The following is an 18534-nucleotide window of genomic DNA, read 5'->3' as shown; positions in this document are numbered from 1 at the left end:
AGGGAGTGGTATAGTTCTAGCCTTGAGTGAAAAAGCCAAGGGACAGCATCCAGGCATGGAGTTCATGCCTCAGTACTGGTGTGTGTACACGTACACACACATACTCTCTCTCTCTCTCTAAGACATCTGTATCTTTTAAGGGCATGCACTAGGGCCTTGTTGGACCTGGGGAGGAGGCTGAGGAGGCGTGTGCACATATGTGAGCTCAGCCTGGGAGACTGGCTTGTCCCACTCAGCCTATCAGGGCCTGGTGCCCATCTGGGCCTGGCAAGTATGTACTGAAGAGCAGTTAGAACAAACAGGCAGATGGTATACAGGGCAGCTGGCATCAGAGCTGCAGGTGGTCACATTTGAGCTGGGGAGCAGAGTGGGGACAGCAGGCTAACTGGTAGCTCACGCCTGTAATCCTAGCTACTCAAAAGGCTGAGATCTGAGGATTGGGGTTTGAAGCCAGCCAGGGCACAAAAGTCTGTGAGACTCTTATCTCCAATAAACTACTCAAAAAAAAAAAAAAAAGCCAGAAGTGGCACTGTGGCTCAAAGTGGTAGCACACTAGTCAAGCAAAAAGAACCCAGGGACAGAGCCCAGGTGGAGTTCAAGCTCCATGACCACCACCACCACCAAGAACAACAAAACCAAACTGGTCCGTGAAACTAGTGGGGAAGGGACAGAAGGATGGGGACCAGAGGGATGGGGGACAGGAAGCACAGGGGGACAGGAGGCAGGCGCTGTCTCAGCTGCCAGAGGATTCTTTACCATATGGCAAAAACAGCCAAGCCAGGCGCCGGTGGCTCATGCCTGTAATCCTAGCTACTCAGGAGGCTGAGATCTGAGGATTATGATTCAAAGCCAGCCTGGGGAGGAAAGTCCATGAGATTCTTATCTCCAATAACCACCAGAAAAACAGAAATGGCGCTGTGGCACAAGTGGTAGAGTGCTCGCCTTGAGCTGGGACAGTGCCCAGGCCCAGAGTTCAAGCCCCAACAGCCAAGAGCGGCTAGCAGTGTGTGGCACTGCGCCCAGCATCAAGAGGCTCCCCACGGTGTGGGGCTTCCAGTGCTTACACTGAGGACTTCTCAGGCACAACACGCCAAATGCTCAGGCTGGAGGAGTGGCTCAGGTGCTACAGCACCTGTTTCATAATCACAAAGCCGTGAGTTCAAATCTCAGTACTGCCAACAAGAACAGACATCCTGTGGGGAAGACCACAGTGTTTCTAAGGTGTTTGTGTGCGAAGAACTTGCAGGCTGCAGCTCAGAGGGCAGCCAGCACTGTGCCCAGGTTCCCTGAAGGAAGAAGGCAGGCAGGTGCAGGGAGAGTCCTGCGGCAGGTGAGCAATGACACTGGGTCAGACGCTCTTCCCTACACCCCTGCTCCACACATTGTGCTGATATCTCCCTGGCCTGATGCAGCACGGGCCTTGTACCCAAGAGGGCTTGAGAACTCTAGGTTCTTCTGAGAGTACAGACAACTGGGAGGACTGTGCAGAGTGGGCTTGGTCATCGCTGTTGGAAGCACCACCAGGGCTTCCCTGGAGGTGAGGCTGGGGTCTGAGGAAGTCCCTGTGAAAAGGAGACAGATGTTCTCAGTGCCCCCAGCAAGCCCTGGGCAAGGAAAGGTCAACCTGCTCTTGGCAACCTAGGGGCAGGGAGAGGAAGAAAAAGAAGTGGAAGGGACTCCCCAGCAGACTTTCCTAGCTACAAACAAGCTCTTGGCACATCATGTGTTCTGGTCCTGGCCACACTGCTGCAGGATGGCTGGCCAAGCTTGTGTTTCTATGGGGTGTAGAACAAAGGGTACAGATTGAAGACCCACCCAAGGAAAGAGGCAGGTGCTGGGGGCCGAGGTTTCAAAGTGAAGCAGGAAAGCACCATCTAAGCATGGAGGAAAGGCAGGAATAACTTGTTTTAAGATTCAGATTCTGGGGTAGAGGTGTGGCTCAAGTGGTACAGTGCCAGCCAAGCAAGCCAACTAAACATGAGACCCTGAGTTAAAACTCCAGTACCGGAGTAAGAAAAAAGTTCTCCTTGGCCAGGATCCAGTGCCTCATGCCCATAATCCTGGCTACTCAAGAGACTGAGATCTGAGGATCATGGTTGGAAGCCAGCCTGGGCAGGAAAATCCAAGACTCTTATCTGCAATTAGCTACCTGGAAGCCCGAAGTGGAGCTTTGGCTCACTAGCCTTGAGAGGAAAAAGTCAAGTGACGATATGAGGCCAGTGCTGCCACATACACAAAAACAAAGGGTCTGTCCAGGTTTTTCTTGGGGTGCAGGAGAAGAAACACTCCATCAGGACAGATGTTTCTACCCCACGTCTAAAGAACCACATAGTCCTGGTGGGAGAGGGCGGTCAGCAGAGAGGTGGTCTTGGTGTACATCTGCCCCAGACCCTGGAAGGGCCCCAGAAGGAGCATCCAGTCCCTCCTGGTGGGCGGCTAAGGCAGAGACACTGGAGGGGGCACAGTAAGAACAGGGCCTGGGGCCTAGTCGAAGCAGGGAGTACTCAGAGCCTGCTGGGGGCTGCAGAACCACAAACCTGGAGGACTCAGCCTCCCAAGCATTATGGGAAAGTTGAGCTGGAGGTGGCTCAGGGAGGCCAGGGCTGGAGAAACTGAGCTTTCAGGTGGGAAATCAGCTTAGCTGACACCCTCACAGGAGACCCAGGTTTGTGCCCGCAGCATGGGAGAAGTCTCTGTCCCCAGGAAAGGGAAGAAACACCTTGGCTGGGCAGAATAAAGGGTTGGTATCTCACCACAACTAGGAAGCTACAGGGGCCTCAAGGCTCAAGGCGGGTCCCTGGGGACAAGGAGCTGTCCAGAGGCTGAGCTGTCAAAAATAAACTACCAGAGCCAAACAAGTGATATGAGCCTTAGACAGCCTGCCCGCAACCAAACAAGCACAAACAGCCAAAATGTGGAGTGATGTTACAGTGCCCTAAGGATATACTGGTTCTCATCACAAGAGAAAGGTATTAGAATGGGTAACTTCCCCACGAATGGACTTTCCCATCCTGCGGGCTTCGAACCTCCATCCTCGGATCTCAGCCTCCCAGTAGCCAGGATTATAGGCCTGGGCCCCAGCAAATAAGGGTTGAGTACCTGGGTGGGTAGGGTATCTCCACATGGGGTTCCGGGAGGTGGGATGGTAAAAGTGCTGTCAGACCCCACAGAGGTGAGGGGCCTGAAAGAGAGGCTGCTGGGAGGGGCGGATGGGGAGGGGAAGCACCACTCATGCCCAAGATGACAGATGGACGTAACAGGGCCAGTGTGCTTCATGGCATTGAACTGTCTGCCCACAGATGCTAAACCACGCCAGGTGCTGGTGGCTCATGCTAGGAGCTATGCAGGAGACTGAGATCTGAGGATCACAATTTGAAGCCAGCTGGCGCAGGACAGTCCATGAGACTCTGATCTCCAATTAACCAGCAAAAAGCCAGAAGTGGAGCTGTGGCTTGAGTGGTACAGCCTTAATAGAATGCACTAAGGCCAGTGTCCAAGCCTTGAGTTCCAAGCCCCAGTACCAGCACTAATAGCAAAAACAATAAAAGCCAAATTGCTAAAGTGGAAAAGTCTGATGCTATGTGTATTTTAAACATACTTTTTTAATGCAAAGAAAAGGGGGGAGGGAGCTGTGGTATAGCTCAGGAGTAACACAGGTGCTTAGTGTGCATGAAGTTTTGGGCTCAATCTCCAGGACTAAAATGAATCAAGAGTGAATGAATTGTCGGGTGCTGGAGGCTCATGCCTGTAATCCTAGCTACTCAGAAGGCTGAGATCTGAGGATCTCGGTTCAAAACCAGCCTGGGCAGGAAACTGTGAGACTCTTATTTCCAATAAACCACTAGAAAACCGGAAGTGGCACTTTGGCTCAAGTGGTAGAGTGCTCGCCTTGAGCTGAAGAGCTGAGGGATAGCGCCCAAGCCCAGAGTTCAAGCCCCATGACCGACAAAAAAAAAAGAGTGAATGAATGGTAAAAATGCAAAAGGGAGAATAAGGGGCAAAATCAACTTCACCCTGGAATCTGCATTTGAACCCATTTATCTGGGGCTCCTTGGGCAGAAAACCCAAGTCCCAAAGGACATAAAGCCTCTCCCCCTGGGGGAAGGGAGGCTAGGAATGTGGCTTAGTGCTGAGTGCTTGCCTAGCATGCCTGAAGCCCAGGGGTCAATTCCTCAGTACCACATACACAGAAAAGGTCAGAAGTGGCATTGTGAGTGGTAGAGTGCTAGCCTTGAGCAAAAGAAGCTCAGGGACAGTGCTCATGTTCTGAGTTCAAGCCCCAGGACTGGCAAAAAAATAAAAAATAAATCTCCCCTGAGCTTATGGCCTGAGAGATGATGCCAAGAGGAAACATGTGGGCCTCTGGCAAATCTTCAGAGCCCAAAACAAAAGGAGATTGGAGGCAGGGACTGAGGACCCAGGGGCTGGGCTGGGGAGGCTGGAAGAACAGGCTCCACCAGTGTCTCTGGAGACCAGGACTTGAGAATGGATGAATCACCCGACAGGAGGTGGCCTCTGTCTCCCTAGTACCCAGCTCTGGCCGCCCCAGGACCAAGGGACAACACACTGGCTAAAACAAGGGAATGCCGGGGGCTGGAGGTGGAATCTGAGCACCCTGCCTTCTTCCCACAGAGCAGTCTCGTGACCATCTCTTTCAACAAGATTCTGAGAACACAAGCCCGGGCAGGGAGTGGAGTAGACAAAGATGAGATTCAAGTAGGATGTACATCTATTTTTCTGTGCACTTCAGACACCCTCAGGGGGGGCTAATGATTATACCAAGATGCAGAGAAAAACAGAGCATGTGGCCTCTGAAAACAACCCCATCCCAGAAGGGCAAAGGGCTACCTCTGGAGCTACCTGCCTATGAGGATCTGGGAACCAGGTCTCTTCTCTGCCCTGGGGCCTCAGTTTCCTCCCCTTGGAGAGCAACAGGTGGATTCACCCCCGCAGACTTCCTAAACAGCCAGGATGGGGTCAGCAGGGAGGGACCAGATAGTGCCAGGATTCCATTGGCTAAAGATGGGGGGGAAGGGGGGAAGGGAATCCTAAGACCCTCTGCCTCTGTGTTGCCAGGGTGGCTTGGGAGGAATATTAGCTGATGTGGAAACCACAGGGTAGGGCAGTCCTGCTGGAGGAACCTGGAGGAGCCAGGGTTACCTACAAGGTGGGAAAGAGGGGAGGGGGAGGGAAGGAGGACAGCTGTGACACAAGACCAGGTCACACCTGGAGCCCAACTGGGCCTCAGCAAACCATTTTCCTTCAGTCGCATATGGCTTCTGCCTGCCCTGGGCTCCTAGGGCATGTTTCAAAGTTATGAGTGCTGGGGAGACTTGAAGGACTCACAAGAAGCTCCCAGGAGATGGCAGCATTTGTTTTTACTTCTGTGAACCCCCCAGGGAGAGCTTCACAAAGCTTCTGCACAATTTAAAAGGTCCCCAACACCCTCAATGCCTGTGATAACGTGACAGCCCCAAACCAGGTTGAGAGCAAGCACCACCTTGATAATTCAGGTCCTAGCAAAAGACCAGGAACCCACAAAACAGCCACCAGGTGCCAGGTAGAAAGGTGTTCCCTGATGCCATCAGAAAATCCAGCCCAGAGACCAGAGTACACACCAGAGACCCTCCTTCACCAAGGTTGGGCTCACCTACCTGACACACCCTTTGGCTCAAGAATTCCTGCAGAACCTGGGGCCTCAGAAGCTCCTGGTGGGCAGAGGTCGATGGACCAGGGCTGCAGAGAATCAACAGGAGCATAGTCCTCTAGCTGGCCTCTCTTGAAGAGGTCCAAACAGCAGGCAAGAGACAGCCTGAAGCTCCCACCTTCATGGAGGTGGGCACAAGGGGCGCAGAAGAGACAGTCTAGGGGGATCGGAGGCAATCTCCACATCCCCCCTCTACAACTGGCATTCATCTGGTACTTTACTCAACTGTAAAGGCATTGACTGCCTTTACAGAGAGTAAGTCCATTTAAATAACTACACACAAACACACAATCTCCACACACCTCTCATTCCACTGCCTCTCTGGAGTATTCAGCCCGAAGGGACTCAGAGCACGCTAGGTTCCCGGGATGCCTGCTTTGGCCAGCTTTAACCATGTGTTTGCACCAACACCTGTCAACAGACACATCTACCTCCTTTACCATTTTTGTCTTGGGTGAGGGAGGCGACCCCAGATGGTGAGGGCTGTTTTCAGTAAGCCAGATATCACTCCTGAGAAGTAGAGGTGGAGAGAGCAAGCCATCTTTCTCCGGAGACTGAATGCATGACTGGAATATTACAGAGACCTGAAGACTTTGAGGACCAGGAGAGACTGACTCCTGATGACTCCTCAGAGTAGATAAGCATGCAGCCCTCCTGGAGAGCATTTACTCAGTAAATCCCAGTATTTCACCCTTTACCCAATAATGAACACGTGACAGATTTACACACATCCTTAGCTTTACACACTTCATGTTCTGTACACTCTTCTCTTATGGCACAAGTACTATCTTAGCGGGTACCAGCGGCTCACTCCGGTAATCCTACTGGTCAGAAGGCTGAGATCTGACCATCCCAGCTTGAGGCCAGCCCAGCAGGAAGGTCAATTCTTATCTCCAAATAACTAGGAAAAAACTGGAAGAGAAAGCGTGGCTCAAGTGGTAGAGTACCAGTCTTGAGTGGAGAAAAAGCTAAGGGATAATGCCCAAGCCCTGAGTTCAAGCCCCAATCCCATCATTTAAAAAAAAAAAAAAAGTACTATCAGGCCTCATAGGTATAAGGTATATTAAATAGGTAGGTTTTATTAGGTAGCCCGTGAAGAGAACACCATGCGCTATTCAGGCAGGAGAAGAAGTTTATTTACCGAACTGCTGCCCACGCCAGGAAGGGAAAGGGGGACCCACCCCTGGGCCAGAACTTATCTAGGCCAGGGACAGGAAGGTGTGGCCACACTGGATTCACATGAGACCTCAGAGTCTGGGACCCTCCTAAGGTCAGATGGGAGGCATGTGATCAGAGATGGCCCAGGATGTGACCTAGCAGGAGGGGAAGGTGACAGCTTCCAGGTCTGTCAGTTACCTAGGTAACAGATCCCTGTTCAGACCTTACAATAGGTACCAAGGATGCTAATCACACAGAGTAATCTCCAGCAGCGCCAAGTGGGTGGGCAATAGGATCCTCATTTTACAGAAGTGCAAGCTGAGGCTTGAGAAGCTAAGTGACCTACTTAAGGAGGCCTATAGCTAGTAAGGACCACAAGTGAGTTCTAACCAGGTGAGTGAGTTCTAACCAGGGCTTGCTTGTTTCATTCCCCAAACCAGTACCCTGTATCCTGTTGGGGTGCCATCTGCTGTAGCAGAAGGATTAAGTTTAGCCCAAGGCACTGAACCACAACACAGGGTGTGGAGTGTCCAGGTTTCCTAGGGACACAGGTCTGTAGCAGTCTGAATGGTAGTGCTTTCATTAACACCAGGATGCTCAGGGCATACACCACAGTCCCCCACAGCCCAAGATAAGGAAAGGCCGGCCAGCCAAGCTCAGAACAAAGAGGAATCTGAAGGAGAGAACAAACTTCTTGTTTTTAAAAGATAAAAACTTAAGGTGGGGGAAGGGGGAGGGCTTGAAAGTTCTAGGAACACTAGCTTCAGTAAGAATACCAGGCCTCTGCCTCCCCAGACAGCTTGGAGATCAAGTCTTCAGTGCACTCTAGGCTGTGTGACCTTGGCTGAGTCCCTCAACTTCCCTAAGCACCAGTTTCCTTCCCCTTGAATTGGACTATCAACCACACCCAGCCCAAGATGGGCTGAGGACTGTACACCAGCCACTCTGCTTAGTTAGTGCTTAAGAGACTATGCAGGGTGCCTGGTGCAGTGGCTTCAGGTAGGAGGAGGATCTAGAAGCAGTAAGGTGCCTGGGAAGGTGGCTTAGTGGTAGAGTGCTTGCCTAGTATGCATGAAGCCCTGGGTTCAATTCCTCAGTGCCACATAGACAGAAAAAGCTGGAAGTGGCACTGTGGCTCAAGTGGTAGAGTGCTAGCCTTGAGCCAAAGAAGCTCAGGGACAGGGCCCAGGCTCTAAATTCAAGCCCCAGGACTGGGAGGAGGAAGAGGAGGAGGAGGAAGAGGAAAGAAGGAAGAAAAAGAGGAAGAGGAGAAAGCAGCAGCAGCCAGAACATAGAAGAACATAAATGTTTATAATATATAAAAGTATATAAGTTAATAAGCATTACCAAAAACAACCTAGTTCAGGTATTTCAGAAGCGCCTACCATACAAATATATTAAAATGCTACTTATTACCTTTTCAAAAATGAATGGCTCTCTGGGCACCAGAGATCCTAGCTACTCAAGAGGCTGAGATCAGAGGATCAAGGTTCAAAGTCAGCTTGGTCAGGAATGTCTGTGAGCCGCTCATCTTCAATTAACCATCGAAAACCTTAAGTGGTGCTGTGACTCAAGTGGTAGAACACCAGCCTAGGGCAAAAGAGCTCAAGGATAGCACCCAGGCCCCAGAGTCTAAGCCCCAGAACCAGCACAAAAGAAAAAGAAAAATTGGCTCTTGTAGCTGATGAGCAATACCCTTTGGCTCTCATGGAATCAACATCCACAAGCCCTCACCTACATCTGTCATTCCCTTCTCCACTCTAGCTAAGCACCCAACAGTAACCTTGCCCATCATTCTGATGCTGCCTAGCCTAATTTTTTCTACAAAGTACTTAGCCTTTTCCCCTGTGCACATCTGCCTACTGGAAATCTCCCTCAGAACGTAAGCTCCAATCCCTGCTCATGTCAGTGCCAGGTAGAGCAGGTGCCCAAGGAATTAAAAGACCCATAAAGTTGATCTGTGTTCCCAACAGAACACCCAGTGAGCTCCTAGGAGGCTTACCCGGGGAGAGGAGTCGCTCAAGACCTCACAGAAATGGGGAGGCAGCGGGTGCAGACCTTGAAAGCACCCCAGTGTCTTCTGCTCAGGTCTCTAGTCCACTCACCCCACAGACCAGGGCTGTGGACACCCCTGTGTCTGCCACCATGCTGATTGATGTCAGGTCACCCTGCAGTGAAGTGTCCATTCCCAGCCACTCCTCTTACAGGACATCTCTCAGATCCCCTAAACTGAGTCTTGAGATTCTAGGGCAACTCCCCTCAACCAACACACACACACACACACACACACACACACACACACACACACACACACACACACACACACACACACACACACACACACACACACACACACACACACCCCAGCCTTCTCAGCAACAATGCCAGCCTGTGGTTCTAAGCCAAAGAACTGCCATGATGCTTCCAGAGGGAAACTCCTTGTAACAGCCAGGGGCTTGAGAAATACACACCAGCTGTCCTCAGTGTCCAGTCATGGGGAAACCTCACCAAAACTCCATTTGTGGTTTTTAAGAATCAGACCTGGAGATCTGGGAGTGAGTCAGTGGACAGGGAACTTACCTAGCTCACCTGAGGCCCTGGGTTCCAACCCTAACACTGCAAAACAACAACAAAGCAAAACAATCCAACAACTCAGAGAAAACAGAACTTCTTGTTTTTTTGTGCCTGTTGAAGGGCTTGAACTTAGAGCCCAGGTGCTGTCTCTTAGCTTTTTCATTCAAGGCTTTCTACTCCTTGAACCACAGCTTTTTAGTGGTTAATCCAAGATAACAGTCTCACTGACTTTCCAGCCCTGGCTGGCTACAACCCTAAATCTTTAGGATCTCATACTCCTGAATAGCTCGGATTACTGCAGAAGCACCAGTACCTGACTGGCTCATACAACATTCTTATTAGGCTTGGGGTTCAACCCTGTTTCTGGCCATAAATGCCAGCTGCAATTAAGGAAAGGTCATCTCTAAAGCACCTCTCCCCTACAGCAACATAGCAAGTGTTAGAAAACAACTACCCACAGACCTAAGACAGATGATTCCAGGTTACATATGCCATTAGGAACCTGTCATCTGGGACAAAAGAACTGAGCCTGAGTAGATACAAAACAAACAGCTCCATCTCCACTCAGCCACCTTCCAAATTTACATAGTAACAACTTCCATCCTCCTTAACACTCAGCGTGTGTGTGTGTGTGTGTGTGTGTGTGTGTGTGTGTGTGCGCGCGTGCGCTCATGTGTGTGTACTAGGCTTGAACTCAGGGCCTGGACAATGTCCATCTCCACTCAGCCACCTTCCAAATTTACATAGTAACAACTTCCATCCTCCTTAACACTCAGCCTGTGTGTGTGTGTGTGTGTGTGTGTGTGTGTGTGTGTGTGTGCGCGTGCGCTCATGTGTGTGTACTAGGCTTGAACTCAGGGCCTGGACAATGTCCCTAAATTTTTTCACTCAAGGATGGCGCTCTACCTCTTGAGCCATAACTGGCTTTTTGGTGGTTAATTGGAACTAAGACTCTTACTGACTGTCCTGTCTGGGCTGGTTTTGAATCATGATCCTGATCTCTCAACTTGATGAGTGGAGAGGATTACAGGTGTGAGCCATAGGTACCTGACTTCCACTTATGTTTTAGACAGGGAAAATGTTATCAGGACACTTCTCAGGAGAGTGGAGATGAACAGATAGAATCACAACTTGTAGGAAAGAGTTCCTAGGGCTCTGACAGGTGATTCAGCAAGCTTGCAACAAGAGAAGCCTAGGAATGAAGCTCTCCTCCATGAAAGACCTCACTATCTAAGCTAGGAACTTCACGGACACCACTTTTGAACAATCACATCCTTGCCTGCCACTGTGATTATGTCCACTGTATAGATGGGTAAACTGAGTTCCAGAGATATAAACTAACTTGCCCAAAGACTCCCATTGGGTTCTGTTTACGAGCTATTTACTCTGACCACGCACCAATGGCTCATCCCTATAATCCTAGCTACTCAGAAGGCTGGTATCAGAGGGTCATAGATGGACACTAATCTATTAGGGCAGGAAAACTTGTGAGACTCCTATCTCCAAGTAACCACCAAAAGGCTGGAAATGGAGGTGTGGGTCAAGTAGTAAAGTGCCAGGCTGGAGCAAAAAGTGAACGGCAGCACCAAAGCCCTCAGTTCAAGCCCCAGGACTGGCACGAATACACACACACACACACACAAAAGCATCCACCACCGGTGGCACAGGGGGCATCTGGGGTACTACCCAGAGAGAAAGAATTACCAGGCAAGGAAGTCTGTCAGATCCTTAGCTGGTAAGTTCCCCTGCTAGGTATTTTGTGCCGGGTTTTGGAAAAAGATCAGCTTCGGCACCGAGACTAACATGCATGACCACAGCTCAACCCGCTCCCCGGCTTTCTCTCACCGGTGAGGACAGATCATGCCTCACCCCGGGGGTGGTGTATGGCTTCCAGGAAACAATGTATGCAAATCTCAACACAGCAGGTGAATGATAAATTGTGAATAATAATGTGCCCTCCCCCAGCTTTCCTAGGGAAAAAAAAAAAAGTACTGAGAACTTCAAATTGATGAAGCCAGAGTCTTTGCGGAAAAGCCTTTAGGTGTCCATCTAAATTACTTCCTCTTCGGATCCAACCGGATCCCTCGCGCTACCCACACCCCCAGCTCTAACGTGGGGTGCGGGAGGGTGGAGAGACCCACCGCGATGGGCTGGGCTGGGCGCCCGCCAGGAACAAGGTAACAACGCCTTATCACTGGGGCGGGCGGCGAACCAGATGCAATCAGATCCCAGCGTTTGTGTCTCCAACCGCGGCGATTTCTCTCTGCATCACCCGGAGTTCAAGTGTGCGAGAACGCGGCCATCTCGGGGCTCCTCGCACAGGCAAGGAGCCGACGTCCCCGCGGGCGGCGGCGGCGGCCACCGGGCGGCCTTCCTCGGGACTTCGTGCGGTGCCGGAGGGGCCACAGGTGCGGGCGCCGGGGGCCGCCGGCAGCTCGCGCCCCGCCGAGCCCCCCGTTCCCATGCAGGCGCGGCCTTGACCTCTCGCTGCAGCCCAGCCCGCGGGAGGCGGAGGGAAGGGGCTCCTACCCTAGAGCCGGGGAGCCCCGAGATCTGCCCCGATGCCGACGAGCTGCAAGTCCGCGTCCCGCGCGCCCCCCGGCTGCGCCCGCGGCTCCGCGCGCGCGGCCAGAACTTTGCCACCCGCGATGCCGGCCCCGCGCACCCCGCGATCCGGGTCCCGGGCGCTCGACCCCGGCGGTCCCCGGCCGCCTCGCGCCCTCCCCGGCCCCGCGCGCACCTACCCGGCTGGCGGGCGTCGTCATCCGCTCCCGAGGAGGGCGCCCCGGCGCCGAGCCGACCGCCGGGCCCCGGCGCGTCCGCGCACGGCTCGCAGGCCGCGGGCCCCGGGAGGCGCGCGGGCCCGGCCCCCGGCCCGCAGCTCGGCGCCGGCTCGCCCTGCGCCGCCAGCTGCCGGACGCGCTCCCAGGAGCCCGCGTCGGCCGCCCGCATGCCGCCTACCCCGGGGGCTCCGACGGCGGGCAGCCCGGCTCGCAACCCCGCATCCGGGCGCCGCCGCGCGCTCCGGCCCTCGGCTCTCCGTCCGGCCGGACGCCCGGCCGTCCGCGGCCGCCGCACGCGAGGAACCGGGCCGCGAGCCCTCACGTGGGAACGACTCCAGTCCCGCCGCGACCCCTCCCGCCGCTTCCGGGCTGGCTGGGGCCGCCGGCCCCGCCCCGCCCCTGCCACGCCCCCTGCGCAGGCCGCGCCCCCGGGCCGCCCAGACTCGCCCGACCGCCTCTGGCCACCCCTGGCTGCGCCCGGCCGCTGGCTGCGCCCGCAGCTCCGTCCAGCCCGGAGAAATCAGAGGTCAGGGAGGAAGGTGGTGGGTGCCCCGGGGTCGGAAGTGAAAGGACGCGACCCCGAGTGAGTGCACGGGGGAAAGGCGGCGGCCCCGCCTCTCCCTCTACGCGGTGGCCAGGAGAGGGCAGAAGGACTGAGCCGAGAAAGGTGACAGCCTGAGCCAGACCTTTCCTTCAGTCTTTGCTCTGAAACCCTCCCTCCCTTCCTTCTTTCCTTCCTTCCTTCCTTCCTTCCTTCCTTTCTCTCTCTTTCTTCCTTCCTTTTCTTTCTCTCTTTCTCTCTCTCTTTCCCAGTACTGGGGTTTAAACTCAGAGCCTGAGCAGGGGCTCAGCTTTTACACTCAAAGCTGGCACTCTACCACTTGAGCCACAGCTCCACTTCCAACTTTTTGTTGATTAATTGGAGCAAGTGTCTTGTGAACTTTCCCACCCAGGCTGGCTTTGAACCATGATCCTCAGACCTCAGCCTCCCAAGTAGCTAGGATTATAGGCAGGAGCACCATGCTGGGCCCCCCATTGCCCTTTAGGTGAATGTGCTACCTCCTGTCCTCATTAGGGAGTGGGGTGGGGATAAACCCCCAGGGCCGGCTGTGTCTGTGGTGGGAGCCTCTATAACCACCTTACTTCCAGATCCTGTTTCCCAGCCTACAAAACTGGGCTTAGATAATTCCTGCCCTGGTGTTCTTGTGTGTGTGTGTGTGTGTGTGTGTGTGTGTGTGTGTGTGTGTGTGTGAACTCTGACACTGTGGTTGTGAGCCTGGACTGGGGTGGGGGGAGGGGAGGGAAGAGCTCCTCTACCAGCCCCTCCTCCTGGGAGGCAGCACCTTGGAGGGTCTGCAAGTTCCAGCCCACTGCAGGAGTGGGTGTTGAATGGCGGCAGATACACCCATAAAGTGGAGCCCCCTTTGATCTGGGGATTATAGTGCTCCTTCAGAAGGCCTAATTATCTCTGCACAGTTCCCAGGAGGCGGGTCTGGTCCCCCACTATGGCAGACAACCAGGAGGCAAAGCCATGAAATCAGGTGAGTTGGGGCTCAGTCCTGGGCCTCCAGCTCCCACCCCAGGCCCATGGCTCTCTAACACGTGGCTCCTGCCAGCCCAAACCTGAGCTGGGGAGACCTCCAAATCACACATCTATGCCTCTCCAAAAGCCATGGAACCACATTTCTTTTCCTCAAGTCTGAACCCTTTCATAGTCCCTCCCCCGACCCCCTCCAACCAACCACAGTGACCTGTGACCCGCTGTGGAGGTTAGGTGGGCATGCCATGTGTGGCTGGTGTCCCCAGATGTGGGGACAATTGTCCCATGCCACACAGGAGGAAGGAAAGGCCCACAAGTACAGGAGGGCTGGGATCCCCAGGCCTCTGCCTTTGCTGGGATAAGGGGCAGAACAGAGCAAAAGCAAGATGTCTCAGAGGCCTCAGGTGCGGACTGGCTGTGGATCCTGGAGACACGCGGTCCTCAACTCTGCCTGGAATGACTCCAGGGACCCACTGGGGACAAAAATGAGTGAAGTAGGCTGTGCCAACCCTCCTGATTATAGTTGCATTCAGAATATGTTCTTTTGGCTTAGACTCCATTTGCTTTTTTTTTTTTTTTGCCAGTGCTGGGGCTTGAACTCAGGGCCTGGGCACTGTCCCTGAGCTTCTTTTGCTCAAGGCTAGCACTCTACCACTTGAGACACGTAGCACCACTTCTGGCTTTTTTCTGTGTATGTGGTACTGAGGAATCAAACCCAGGACTTCATGCATGCTAGGCAAGCACTCTACCCCTAAGTCACATTCCCAGCCCAACCATTTGCATATTAAATACATAAGAACATGCTTTTCCCACCCTTTCCCTACACTTTCAGAAGGATCTGGAACCCTTAGTCAACCTTCTATTTTCCAACTCTTGAAAGACATACGCGTTTCCCCTTTGACTGCGGGAAATCACAGCACAATCATGATAACGTGATGGTGGTCCCTTTGATTTGGTATTGGGGGGACATGAGGGAGTGCTGGGGACTACAGCAAATAAGATGACATCACTTCCTGTACTGGGCCACAGGGTATCGGTTTCTGATTTCTTTTTCTTTTTTTACTCTTTCCTTTTCCTCTTTTTTTAGCTATAGATTTTTTTTTTTTAATGGAAGATCTAAGTTTGGATTGCTGATGATTCTAAAACTGAAGAAGGCTGGGGACCTAGCTCAAGTAGTATATCCCTCGCTTAGCAAGCTGGAGGCTTTCCGTTCAAAGCCCAGCACCTTCCACCCAAAGCAGAGCAAAACTTCAGAAAGAAAAAGGGGAACAGGAGGAAAAGGGAAAACAGCTTCCCAAGTAAGCATGCCTAGAAGTTTCTGTCTAGTCTGCCCCTCTACCTTGGTGGATACTTTACCTTACAGATCTCTTGGCCCTATTGTGCTTGAGTCCTACAAAAGTTCACAGGGTCCATGTCTCATCCTAGGAAATTTCCACTGGGATTCTTACTCAGCAAAGGCAGGTCCTGCTTCGTGTGTGTGTGTGTGTGTGTGTGTGTGTGTGTGTGTGTGTGTGTGTGTGTGTGTGTGTGTATGATTGTCCCATATGGACAATCAGAATATCAGAGGGCAAGCTGGGTGCCAGTGTCTCATGCCTGTAATCCTAGCTACTCAGGAGGATGAGATCTCAGGATCTCAGCTCAAAGCCAGCCCGGGCAGGAAAGTCTGTGAGACTCTTATCTCCAATTAGCCATGAGAAAACTGGAAGTGGGTGCTGTAGCTCAAGTGGTAGAGCACTCACCTTCAGCTGAAGACAGTGCCCAGGCCCAGAGGTCAAGCTCCACAACTGACAAAAAAGAAGAAGGAGGAGGAGGAGGAGGAGGAGGAGGAGGAGGAAGAGAAGAAGAAGATCAGAAGACAGCTGGATCTACCTTCTCTAGTTTTCTGGGGGTCCCCAGACAGCCCCAGCTTCACTCAGCCAGCTGCAGAGCTGCAGCCCCTCATATCTCCCCCCTCCGCCTGCCCTTGTAAACAGGCAGACAGGCTTCTGGCAGCCATGGAGGCCCTTTATGATCTCCATCTACCTGGGTGGGGAGTGATTTCTTCCTCGAGGTAACGTTTTTTGAGTGCAAGGACATTCTAGACCTGCAGGAAGACATTCCTGCAAGACCCAGCAGCCAGAGAACTGACAAAGCATTTCCTGCTGGGAGCAGCCTGGGCAGGTCCCACACCAAAGACCAGTCCAGGGTGGGTCTCCCCAGTGCAGCCAGTGCAGGGGCTCCCCTGTGAGATCACCAGGGCCTGTGTGGCTAGCCTGCCCTTGCCTTAAAGTTGTTCTTATTTCTGCAAACCAGGGGATGGATGTCGTGTAGCCCCGGGGTGTGCGCATGGCTGTAGGAGCTCAGCTTGCTGCAGACCTGCTGGGAACTGGTGGGAAAGTCTGGGTCTGGGGTTTGGCCTCCACCATGGTAGTTGTGAAAGTGAGGATTTGGAAATCAGGAAAGGGAGCTGGGATGGCCCCAATCCAGCCCTTCCTTGTGGCAGCTCATTTTTATTTAGTTAGTGAATGACTGTACTGGGGCTTGTGCTTTTGCTTGACTCTGTGTGTGTGTGTGTGTGTGTGTGTGTGTGTGCGCGCACACACACACGCACGCGCGCCTGTCCTGGGGTTTGAACTCCTGTGTGCTGTCCTTGAGCTTTTTTTTTTTTGTGCTCAAGGCTAGCACACACTTAAGCCACAATTCCACTTCCAGCATTTTGGTGGTTAGAGATAAGAATCTCATGGACTTTCCTACCTGGGCTAGCTTTGAACTGCATTCCTTAGATCTCAGCCTCCTAACTAGCTATGATTACAGGTAAAAGCCACCAGTTCCCAGTGTGGCTACTCATTTTATGTATGTATGTATGTATGTATGTATGTATGTAGTCAGTTGTGGGGCTTGAACTCAGGCCCTAGGTGCTGTCCCTGAGCTTTTATTTTTTGCTCAAGGCTAGTGATCTATCATTTTGAGCCACAGCTCCACTTCCATTCTTTGAGTGGTTAACTGGAGATAAGAGTCTCGCAGGGACTTTTCTGCCCTGGCTGGCTTCGAACCGTGATCCTCAGATCTCAGCCTCCTGAGTAGCTAGGATTACAGGCTTGAGCTACTAGTGCCCAGTGTGGCAATTCATCTTTAAGAGCAGGGGCTTGGGCTAGGGATGTCGCTCAGTGGTAGAGTGCTTGCCTAGCATGCATGAAACCCTGGGTTTGATTCCTCAGGACTACATAAACAGAAAAGTGGTACTGTGTCTCAAGTGGTAGAGTGCTAGCCTTGAGCAAAGGAAGCTCAAGGACAGTGTCCAGCCCTGAGTTCAAGCCCAAGGACTGGGGAAAAAAAAAAAAGAGCAGAGGCCTTAGTGGGAAGTGGAGGGCGAGGGGACAGATCAAGCTCTGTACTCTGAAGTTGGCAAGGCAAACAAGAGGACCGTGGGGACACAGGCTCAGTGGTTCTGTGGAGGACGTCCTGCAGATCACAGGACAAAACTACAAGACATAGTTGGCTGGAGGAAATGAAGCCTAGAAATATCCCCTTTAGAAATGGTGGTACATTTGGTGTCTGGTGTAAGTTGGCTGTTGGAGCCCACTAGAATTTTTTTTTTTTCCTTCAGGTTTTTGTTTGCTTGGCTGTGTTTCTTGTCACAGAAAATGTTTTACTGTGGTCTTCTGGCCAACATGTGACCACAGTAACTGCAAACACCTCCAAGACTGAGCCACAACCCTTGATCCTAATGAGCAAGCCGAGGGTTCTGAGACCCCCTGAGCCCCTGGCGGGATTCCATGGAGTCAGGAGATGGGCTGCATGCAATGCCATCCGTGACCATGAACAAATGACCAGGGCTTTAACTCAGGACTTCTCCTTTCCCTTGGCTTTTTGCATTCGAGGCTGGCACTCTACCACTTGAGCCACACACCTCCACTTCAGGGTTTGGGGTAGCTAATTGGGAATAAGAGTCTTATGGACTTTCCTGTTCATGCTGCCTTCTAACCACGATTCTCAGATCTCAGCCTCCTGAGTGTTAGGATGACAGGCATGAGCCACTGGCATCCTATAATGAATGGCTTTCAGTCTCTGCATCTAAGATGAAGGTCCCTTCCAGTGGGTACCAGAGGGGCCTCTCTCTCTCTCTCTCTCTCTCTCTCTCTTTCAGTTGGTTGTAGGGCTTGGACTCAGAACCTGGGTGCTGTCCTTGAGCTCTCTAATTCAAGGCTAGCACTCTACCACTTTGAGCCACAGCACCACTTCTGGTTTTCTATTAGTTAATTGGAGATAAGAGTCTCATGGACTTTCCTGTTCAGGCTGGCTGTGAACAATAATCCTCAGAACTCAGCCTCTGTGTAGCTAGGATTACAGGTGTGAGCCACTGGCACCCTGCTCTAGAAGGACTTTTCTAGGTGTGCACATTACACTTGAATTGGTCTCTTTTCATCTTGTCTCTTAGTGCTGGCATGGATAGATCTTGTGCGTGTATTACTGGTGGTAACATGAAGTGTATCCGTTGCCTATTGCTGCTGTATAATAAATGGTCCCAGACTTCACTGGTACAAAACAACAAGGATTGAGATCTTACCCTTTCTACAACTCCGGAATCCAGGTGTGGTACAGCAGGTGCCTCAAGGTCTCACAGGCTTTAGCAAGGTACCCACTAGGGTGGCCATCAACCCCCAGCCCAGCGAGGAGGTGCTATCCCCACACCTGCTCACAAGGTCACTCCTGGTGCATGGCTGCCTGTCAGACCTGCTCACAGAATGGCAGCTTGTTCCCTGCCCCCACCCCCCCAAGCTCCAAGAAAGAGC

At 52.5% G+C, this 18534-nt stretch overlaps 1 protein-coding gene across 2 annotated transcripts in view; it reads right to left on the bottom strand.

Moving 5' to 3' along the window:
* The window catches only part of Kazn (kazrin, periplakin interacting protein), an 85969-nt gene extending 73540 nt beyond the window's left edge, over nt 1-12429 (bottom strand). For both annotated transcript variants that reach the window (XM_042669726.1, XM_042669725.1), the window contains exon 1: nt 12184-12429. In XM_042669726.1, the coding sequence (XP_042525660.1) occupies nt 12184-12391 (208 nt within the window). In that variant the 5' untranslated portion in view covers nt 12392-12429. The remainder of the gene's footprint in view (nt 1-12183) is intronic.
* Nucleotides 12430-18534: the final 6105 nt, after the last annotated feature.

Source organism: Dipodomys spectabilis, unplaced genomic scaffold (genome assembly GCF_019054845.1).
Source record: "Dipodomys spectabilis isolate Male_0828 unplaced genomic scaffold, ASM1905484v1 ptg000504l, whole genome shotgun sequence".
NCBI classification, from domain to species: Eukaryota; Metazoa; Chordata; class Mammalia; order Rodentia; family Heteromyidae; genus Dipodomys; species Dipodomys spectabilis.
The sequence above is the reverse complement of the archived record's forward strand: the minus strand, read 5'-3'. Positions and strand labels throughout refer to the sequence as shown.